Consider the following 10,675-nt stretch of genomic DNA (forward strand, 5'->3'; position numbering starts at 1 on the left):
AGTTTTCATTTTGTTATGTCCAAAAAGCACCAGTGTGTCGTTCAGGTTAAGCTGTACGGCTGTGTACATAGTAAACAAACTAGACCCAAGACTGAGGCACCCCATACATCAACACAGATAGAGTGGATTCAGGACCAACAAGGACAGTCTGGGTACGACAAGTTAAATATGGTATGGCAAGTATGAACCAATCCAGCCCAAAGTGGTAAACTGTGTAATAAAGATGCCAGTGTCAAACACTGCCCACAGGTCGAGCAGTGACAAAATAGACACACGACCAGTATCAGAAGTCATAATCCACTCGCAACAAGACGGCTTCGGTGCTGTGGCACTTACGGTAGGCTGACTGAAACGGCTCTAGATGGTTATGAGATTCCAAATGTTGCAGCAATTGTTTCAACACAGTATGATCTAACACCTTTGATAAGATAGGTGGACTGGAAACTGGACAGTGGTTCTTCAACCAGTTGGCATCAAGGTTGGATTTTGTTTTTTAAAAGGGGGCTTTACAAAAGCATGTTTAAAACTCTGAGGCACAATGCAAGATGACAAAGACTTGATCATAATGACAGTAACTAAAGGTGTGATCTCATCTCGATAATCATATCGGACAGAAGCGGGAATGGGGTCAAGGTCACAAGATTTCTTTGGCATATTCTTGAGGTTTTTTTTCCCTCCCACATTCCTCGATTATAGGCTCAAACTGTGTGAACAAAGTACCAGAGAACTCGACAACATCAGCGGGGTTTGGTGTATCAGGGTCAGAGCTGCATCTGATCTGTGCCATGTTTCCCATGAAATATCCATTGAACTTATCGGGAAAAGACTGAGATGGAATATTTGGTGGGAAACACAATATGTCGCTTTAAGGTCGCTGTGCACTTTCCTCCGCTGATGACAGAATCTTTTGCGTTCCCCAATTCAACAGAGAGAAACATGACGGGAAAGCTTTCAGTTCTTCAGCTGTACAAATCTGGAATTCACTTTCATTTAAAGTCAGTCATAGTCCTTCACTCATATATCCTATAAAACCAGTACAAAAACATAGCTTTTCGAGCAGTCTCTACGTAATTAAGTCACTCCCTTTCCTATTTGCATTCCATTGATTACCACCTGTTTCCTCCTCGTGTGTGTGTGTGTGTGTGTGTGTGTGTGTGTGTGTGTGTGTGTGTGTGTGTGTGTGTGTGTGTGTGTGTGTGTGTGTGTGTGTGTGTGTGTGTGTGTGTGTGTGTGTGTGTGTATGCTTGCGTGCGAGCGCGTACTCGTGTGTGCTTTGTGTCTGATTGATTGTCTGACTCATTGTAAAGCGCTTTGAAAGGTTTGAAAGCGCTGTTCAATGTATCATTCTTCTTTTTCTTCTTCTTCTTATTATGATGATGATGATGATGATGATGATGACTATTATCATTATAGCATTTTTGCTCCTGTCTTTCACGTGCTGCCTCAGGGAGCTATGGCTCTGTCCGTTCCCCGCAACTTACATCCTATTACGCCCCGTGTTTTACACTTTGTGATTTTAATCAGTGCGGTTTAAAGACATATTTTACCTTCTTTGGAACAGTGTGTAACCAATGTAAAACGTAAAAAAACAACAACACACAAACACTTCCCATTTTCCACAGAAACAATCCTCCTGCATACAAATCGGTTGTTCTTTCCCCCAATAGCACTCCAGATCATAACACGATCAATCTTCTTCTGGCATGCGGACCTAAAATGCAAACGGAACCAGTTAAAAGAAAAGAAAACAAAAAAAAAAACAAAACAAAACAAAAAACATGTGTGAAACTGAAAGTGTGGACGCCCGAGAGTGTAGATGCAGTGAAAGGCTGTTTTGAATGCGCTAAATGGGATACTCTGCTTGCTGATTCATGTGATATTGTTAACTCTCTCCATACGAACGGCGAAAGAGACGACGATAACAGCGTTTCTCCCGAATTACCACCATCAAAATATTACAAGCGGAAGGCTCTTACACTGAAGAGGTGAATGTTGACAAAGAATACCACAATTCTGACGACGGAAGCTAAAGGTTGGATCATTGAGACACCCACTGGACATCCGAGGGGTCTGTGTAGAGGAGAAAAGAGGACTGGCCGTACTGAGTGAGTTAAGGAACCCACTGGTGTCATACAAGCTTACATGTCTTTTTAAAAAAAGAAGACGGTCCTCACGCGAACCTTCAAGATTTTCCAAAATTATAATCCCTTGGGTTCAAAGGCCCTTAAATCTACCTTAAATGAAAAGAAGATATCCTTCCAACTGAAGAAATCTGTGCAAAAACAAACATAAAAAAGAAATAAAGGAGTCTACACATGCTTAAAGAAAAAAAAAAGAGTAGAAAGACAGTTTCAAAGAGGTAGTATGGCTGATGCATGGGAAGGACTAAAATCACTTTCTGGACAGTCTAAGACGCAGGTGTCTGCATCACCAATGTCATTTGATGAACAAAAAGCATTTTCCAGAGAAACTTAGCGAGTCCTATCCGTCGCCTTCAAAGCGACGACTCGAAAAGTGACTCAGAAAAAGCCACTGCTGACCTTCAAATAAGTGCTTTCAAATATGACAAGAGAGGCAAGGCCTTCAAGGCTCACTTGTGATATATTACGTCCCCTAGCATTAATTACAGAGTAATTTCCCTTGTCTACTATCTGCACCAAAACGTTTGCAAAATAAATAAAAATTCCATGCTTAGCAAAAGAAGTTCCCGTTTGAACAAAAAATGATAATAATGACTGCTCTTGTTGTTGTGTCAGAATATGAGATCAAAGTGCCAAGTTTAGAGAATACAAAAAAATATAAATATAACAGTAAATGCAGTTTGCATATGATTAGGCTTCTTTTTTTATTTTATTTTTTTTGTGCCCATCCCAGAGGTGCAATATTGTTTTAAATAAAATGACTGGAAAGAACTGAATTTTTCCTATTTTTATGCCTAATTTGGTGTCAACTGACAAAGTATTTGCAGAGAAAATGTCAATGTTAAAGTTTACCACGGACACACAGACACACGGACACACGGACACACACACACACACACACACACACACACACAGACAACCGAACACCGGGTTAAAACATAGACTCACTTTGTTTACACAAGTGGGTCAAAAATGATTTTCTTGTCGACCTCCGTGTTGCTGAATCTGTGTTTAACCCATTCCACCCCACAGTTACATGCCTGCTGCTTCTTCTTCTGCGTTCACTCGTATGCACACGAGTGGGCTTTTACGTGTATGACCTTTTTTACCCCGCCATGTAGGCAGCCATACTCCGTTTTCGGGGGTGTGCATGCTGGGTATGTTCTTGTTTCCATAACCCACCGAACGCTGACATGGATTACAGGATCTTTAACGTGCGTATTTGATCTTCTGCTTGCATATACACACGAAGGGGGTTCAGGCACTAGCAGGTCTGCACATATGTTGACCTGGGAGATCGTAAAAATCTCCACCCTTTACCCACCAGGCGCCGTCACCGTGATTCGAACCCGGGACCTTCAGATTGACAGTCCAACGCTTTAACCACTCGGCTATTGCGCCCGTCGTATGCCTGCTGCAACTCCCCTGGACCAGCGCTACATGAGACCACTGCAGAAAAAAACCCCAGGGTGGTCCAATAAAATAGCTAAAATCAATGGAAATTTGTTGTTTCACTCGGTCAGACAAAGCTTCGTTTTCATACTTCCTGAATCAGTAAACGGTTCAGTTTAGAATGCCAGCTGTACCAAGCAAGAATGAACGAAATTAGAATAGTGTGTCCACAGAGGAAGTAATCATGGTACGAGTTAACTTGTACCTTGGAGTAGAATGAGTTAAAAGACCGCATGTGAAATACGCAAATGGATCTGATGAGATCAGTGGACAGTCAAAAAATAAATGCTAAGTTACATTACTAAAGCATATATACTTAACTTTAGAGCAATATGTCATCCGTAATGAATTTCATGATAATTATATAATAACTGATCATTCGACGACTGGAAAAGTCCCTTTCGTGAGTGTGTGTACATGCGTATGTGCGGATATATATATATATATATATATATATATATATATATATATGTGTGTGTGTGTGTGTGTGTGTGTGTGTGTTTCTGAATGTTTGTATGTGTGCCTGCGCGCGCATCCATGTGTGTATGAAGGTATGTATTTGTATGTACGCATATATATATATATATACATGTGTGTGTGTGTGTGTGTGTGTGTGTGTGTGTGTGTGTGTGTGTGTGTGTGTGTGTGTTTATCAATACCTATACACACAAAAATGCGTATACGCACACACACACACACACACACACACATACGCCCGCACGCGCGAGCGTGCACACACTCATACACACATTTGCACACGCGCGCGCGCACAGCTGGTTTCCTCTAACCACTCCGCCTCTCTCACTAGCCAGTTTGTGTGTGTGTGTGTGTGTGTGTGTGTGTGTGTGTGTGTGTGTGTGTGTGTGTGTGTGTGTGTGTGTGTGTGTGTGTGTGTGTGTGTGTGTGTGTGTGCGTGTGTGAGTGTGTGTGTGTGTGTGTGTGTGTGTGTGTGTGTGTGTGTGTGTGTGTATGTGTGTGTGTGTTTGTGAGTGTGCGCGCGAGAGAGTGGGACTGCTCGCGCACGTGAAAGTTAGCTGTCAACAGTTGTTTTTTCCTTCTCACCCACCTCCTCCCCACCCTTACCCGGCGTTTGGCATTGGCAGTGTAACAAAATCAATACATTGTACCATGCTGAATGCCTGTAATTGTGGAACAAAATGTCAGTACCTCATTCGTTGTTCAGTCATTGATCTCGGCGTGTGCGGTGCTTATTGTGTTGCTGCGGTGAATTCTTTGTCGTCGGAGTCCGGTCTCTTTACCATTTATTTAGAAAAAAAACCTGTGACAGAACAAAGTGAGACATTGAGAGATAAGAACGCCCCATCTGCATGCCTTTTTGATGATACTATTTGAATATCTGATAACTATTTCTATATTATGTATAACTGAAGTTTCAACATTATATGACGGAAGGTTTCCTTTTGATTCAAGTTCCGAGCGCTACACACACACACACACACACAATGGCTCCAATATCAGTTTAAGAATGTCTGGAAAAGTGTTTGTCTTTTAATCTGTATACATTTGGTTGGTTTGCAGTACAGAAGTTTAAAATTGTCCGGGAAATTTCTCCTTTGATCAATGTTTGGTAAGTTGACATTATCATAATGACAACTTTAATATCGTCTGGGAACCAATGGGCTTCTCAAAAAACTTTGGAAGCTTCAAGATTCTATGATAGAAAAGGGGGAGAGTTCTGAAATTATATGATTGTCTGAAAGACATTGAATAAAAGTAACAATCAGGACTATTTTGGATGTATGTGTTCGACGATGAAAAACGAGCTAAATATCACAACAAAGGATATTAAATGTAAACACAGAGTTAGAAATAGCAATAAAAATAAAATTTAGAAAAGAGAAAGGAAGTGCGGAACGGGGTACTTATTTCGGAGACTTACGGCCAATTACATTACACCAAGATTGTCACATACTGTTGTGTACTGAACTGATGAGATAAGTTGTCTATTTCATCCATTCAGTCCCTTCAGCGCATACAAAACTCTGCTGCCCGACTCGTCCTCAGAAAGAAAAGATCTGAGCACATCACTCCTCTTTTGCAACATCTCCACTGGCTCCCTATCTCACACCGAATAAAGTACAAGATCAGCACTCTATGTTATAGATGTATTCACAAAACTGCCCCTTCCTATCTCTGCGGCTGCCTTCACCTCTACACTCCATCTCGCTTCGGATCCACTCTGTTTACGCATACCCAGATTCAAACACTCGACTGTTGGCCGCCGTTCTTTCTCTGTCTCTGGACCTTGCAATTGGAATGAACTTCCTCTTTCGCTTCGTCAAGTCTCCACACTCAGCTCTTTCAAGTCTGGCCTTAAAACCCACCTCTTCCCAAAATAGCCTCCCTTGCCTGCCTCTTCCTTGTCTTTAGTTTCTACAGTTTTAGAGTTATGCATGCGTGTGAATGACTGGTGCGAAAGCGCTTTGATTTGTCTCTGCACAAGATTTAGCGCTATATAAATACCATTATTATTATTATTATTATTATTCTATGAACCTGTTGACACCGTAAAGTGACATGTCTGGTAACGCTCAGGTGTAAAACAGGTGAGTGTGGGGTCAAACACAACGCACACAAGTACATATCCCATGCAAGTGATTTGCTGCAGAGTATGCAGTAAATGCACATCCTGCAGGTACTCACCGAGTAGTACCTCACATCACAAGTTTCTCAGTGCCACAATGCTGGTGATATACATGAAAAAAATGTTACGATTGTCACTGCTATTGTCCTTACCACATGAATGATTCGAAGTTTGTTAAGAAGTCTTTCACTACACAAGTAGTCACTGAGCCAGAATCAGAATATTTACACAGCTCTTGCACGTAAACTATTCACAAACGAAACTGTCTCCATGTACACATGTCCGTGTCATAGTCATCTCGCCCCACAAAGATGACACGTGTGTGAAGTACCTTGAAGCAGTCATGCTAGTTACTGCACAAATATACACCGCAGTTTTCACGCTTACACTTTCTGAACTTTTATTCACGCACTGTCTGTGCTTCTGCGGCAGCAGCTCATTGCGCTGCTACCTCTTCATTCAGTTGTAACAGATCAAAATCATTATCCAATAAAGTATTTATAAAACATACCATCAGAAAACATAATCCGAATTGTCTACACACTTCATTTTCTGTGTACGTGTGTTCAGTCAGCAGTGTCAAGTCCACACAGCTATCGGCAGGAATGTAGCGGCGGCCACTCTGGGAGGGGCAGGGCTGTGTCTGGCATCCATTCCACGAATAAATTAAATACTGCCCTGCTAGTGAACAGGTCAAGACTACATGACGTGCGCTGATCTTGAAGCGACTCACCGAGAAGTTCAAATTGCTTACGGCGAGAACCGATTTTCCGTGCTGCGCTGTTTTCCAGGCTACAGGAATAAAGGTGGAAGCTTCCCGTAAACCTTAAAACCGTGCAGCAGGGAAGGGCTTTAAGAAACATTGACAACGACATCAATAAATTACGTGTTTAAAAGAAAGCATATCTCTCTCTCTCTCTCTCTCTCTGTATATATATATATATATATATATATATATATATATATATATATATATATATATATGTAGTGATGGCCAAAGTGGAGTGATGGCCTAGAGGAAACGCGTCCGCCTAGGAAGCGAGAGAATCTGAGCGCGCTGGTTCGAATCACGGCTCATCCGCCGATATTTTCTCCCCCTCCACTTGACCTTGAGTGGTGGTCTGGATGCAAGTCATTCGGATGAGAGGATAAACCGAGGTCCCGTGTGCAGCATGCACTTAGCGCACGTAAAAGGACCCACGGCAGCAAAAGGGTTGTTCCTGGCAAAATTTTGTAGAAAAATCCACTTCGATAGGAAAAACAAATAAAACTGCATGCAGGAAAAAAAAAGAAAAAAAAAAAGAAAAGAAAAAGGATGGCGCTGTAGTATAGCGACGCGCTCTCCCTGGGGATAGCAGCCCGAATTTCACACAGAGAAATCTGTTGTGATAAAAAAGAAATATATATACACACGTGTGTGTGTGTGTGTGTGTGTGTGTGTGTGTGTGTGTGTGTGTGTGTGTGCGTGCAGAAAGTGCTAGATGCTTTATATACTTATGAATGCAGCAAAAGTAGTGGAAAGTGGCAGCAAGTTTGTCTCTGGACCGTAATAATTTTATCGCTCCACCAGCTTCACACACACACACACACACACACACACCACACACTGGTTGTCTGTCTGACAGCATGTTCGCCTTTTGCTTTCTGGTCACGACACACAGACTCGGACATCGAGAGGCGACTGTCAGCTGGTCAGTACTCACTGCTCCTCGTTTACACAGTGTGGGCACGAAGAGATGATGGTGATCATTTTGTGTATTTTGTATTTCTTTTTATCACAACAGATTTATCTGTGTAAAATTCGGGCTGCTCTCCCCAGGGAGAGCGCGTCGCTATACTACAGCGCCACCCATTTTTTTGTGTGTATTTTTCCTGCGTGCAGTTTTATTTGTTTTTCCTATTGACGTGGATTTTTCTACAGAATTTTGCCAGGAACAACCGTTTTGTTGCCGTGGGTTCTTTTACGTGCGCTAAGTGTGTGCTGCACACGGGACCTCGGTTTATCGTCTCATCCGAATGACTAGCGTCCAGACTACCACTCAAGGTCTAGTGGAGGGGGAGAAAATATCGGCAGCTGAGCCGTGATTCGAACCAGCGCGCTCAGATTCTCTCGCTTCCTAGGCGGACGCGTTACCTCTAGGCCATCACTCAATATGTCCAGTTGTTTGTATTGAACGACCTCTGCGTAACATAACCATTTATCTTGGACTCTATCTGGTGAGAGAGATGGAGGGATGGATGTATGCATGCATGTTTATGTATATGTGTGTGTATGTATGTATGTATGTATGTATGCGTGGATGTATGTATCCATGTGTGTGTGGAGAACGTTTTTGCAGGCATTGTGTGTGGCGACTGTAAGCGGTCTGTAACAAACTCAACGGCTACACCTTCAGTCAGTGCACACAGAATGCCTTAAAAAAAAACATGACCCGACCTTTTGCACTGGCTGGCCTGAAGAAAAGTGAGTTTGCTGTGTAGACGAATTGTGAACACAATGTAAAGTTTTTTTTGATCAATTGGCAAAACAAAAACGCAAAAAAAAAAAAAAAAAGAAAAGAAAAAAAAAGCACGTTTTCTTCGCTGTTACCGGAACTTTTTCATAACGTTACAGGTAGAGCTTACTGGACATCTGCAGCTTTTTTTAACGACACCATGTGGAACACTTCCGTTCCGTCAGTGAACATGAACATGACTGACGGTGTTACCTCCCCTGCTGCCTTGTCACAGCGCGCACACACCGAGCCACAAAACGCATCCTTCCGAGACGGTTGCGTCACAGTCCTCTTCAGCCAGATGGAGTTCCTGCCCTGGGACAACCCGGACAACATTGTCAGCGCCGAAGTTGAGACCCTGGTGGGGCGAATCAAAAACAATTTGCTGGTCTTCTTATTTCTGATCGGTGGACCAGCTAACGTCATCAACATGGTGGTGTTTTGTAAACAGGGCCTCCGAGATCGTGTCAATGTCTGTCTCTTCGCTCTGGCGTTCGCTGATGAGATGTATCTGCTGGCGGAAATTATGCACTACGGTGAGCAGATGTACCTGCAGTTTACCACCCAGGACAGGTTCGGTCCAGCCATGACGGTTCTGACCAACCACAACGTCCTCGTGTTGACGGGTTTTTGTTACGTTTCCCCTGTCCTGTCCACCATCATCGCAGTGGAGAGATGTCTCTGTGTTTTCTACCCGCTCAGATTTCAAACGCTCCTCCGCACGAGGACCATGGTAGCAATCATCTCTGTGACCTACACTTTGGTCTTAGGTCTGGTGTTCATCGTTGTCTTCAGGTATCGGATCGGATGCGTGTACGATCCGGAACTCGGCATCGCCATGGAGACAGGCGTTGATGGGGAATTTTACAGAGCTCACAAAGGAATCGAGGTGGTGGTGGTGACGACAGTGACGATCCTGACGATTATGAAACTACGTCAGGCTGTGACGTGGCGGTCTGGAATCGCGTCATCACTGTCGCCCCGTGAGTTGGCTCTGACGAAGATGCTGGTCGGGAACTCCATTCTGTTCATTGCCTGTATCTCCCCCATAGCTCTGAACCGTTTCAGCTGGCTCTTTTTCCCTGAGGTGAACTCCGGGCGACGTCAACAGAACTTCTTCGTGACAGGTCTGTGGGTCAATGAGATGTGCGCCTGCGCCAACTCCACGGCAAATTTTTTTGTGTACTACGTCATGGGTTCTCGTTACCGGGAAACGTTCTGGGCTCTGTTTGGCAGGAAACTGAAAGAGGGAAAGATCTCAAATGAAAACATCAACTCTGAAACGATTTAAAATGGAAAACTTTCACCACAGAAAGACATTAAGTGGAAAAGGAAACATGAACTTCTAAATTGAACAGCCTGAATGGAACACGTTGACAAAAGGTGTGGAGGGAGAAAACTTTCGAAAGTAACTATAGCATTGTTTCTTCTTCTTCTCCTCCTCCTCCTCCTCCTCCTCCCCCTCCTCCTCCTCCTCCTCCTCCTCCTCCTCCTCCTTCTTCTTCTTCTTCTTCTTCTTCTTCTTCTTCTTCTTCTTCTTCTTCTTCTTCTTCTTCTCCTCATTCTATGTCTTCTTCTTTCGATCACTATGAGTGTTACCATTCTTCTTCTTCACATCCTCCCATTCCCCCTCCTTCTTCTTTCTCTTCTGCGTTGATTTCCCTGTCCACCACATGTTTGTTATACGTATTATTGGTTCACTCTGTTCGTATTGTTGCTTTGTCATCTTGAAAATTATTTATACAGTCAACTTCAAATTTCTAGCTGTGAAAACATTCACCGCTTACTTTAGATTTTCTCGTTGCTCTGTTTACCTTTAAATTTGTTGTGTTGTGACATGTTGCAAAATTTCTGGTTATCCTGTTTATCTTTGAGTGTGGTGTATTGTGACATACTGCAACATTTCTTGCTGTACTATCTATAACTGTAGTGCATTGTGCCATTCTGTCCTATTTATAACTATGGTCATTGTGACATTCTGT

General features: G+C 42.9%; 1 protein-coding gene across 1 annotated transcript; it reads left to right on the forward strand.

Annotated features, from left to right (window-relative positions):
• The first annotated feature begins 8,853 nt into the window (after nucleotides 1-8,853).
• On the forward strand, nucleotides 8,854-9,984 carry LOC143284332 (uncharacterized). The gene has a single exon (XM_076591042.1). The coding sequence runs from the start codon at nucleotides 8,854-8,856 to the stop codon at nucleotides 9,982-9,984; it is 1,131 nt and encodes a 376-aa protein (XP_076447157.1).
• Nucleotides 9,985-10,675: the final 691 nt, after the last annotated feature.

The sequence above is a fragment of the Babylonia areolata genome, chromosome 7 (assembly GCF_041734735.1).
Source record: "Babylonia areolata isolate BAREFJ2019XMU chromosome 7, ASM4173473v1, whole genome shotgun sequence".
Classification (NCBI taxonomy): domain Eukaryota; kingdom Metazoa; phylum Mollusca; class Gastropoda; order Neogastropoda; family Buccinidae; genus Babylonia; species Babylonia areolata.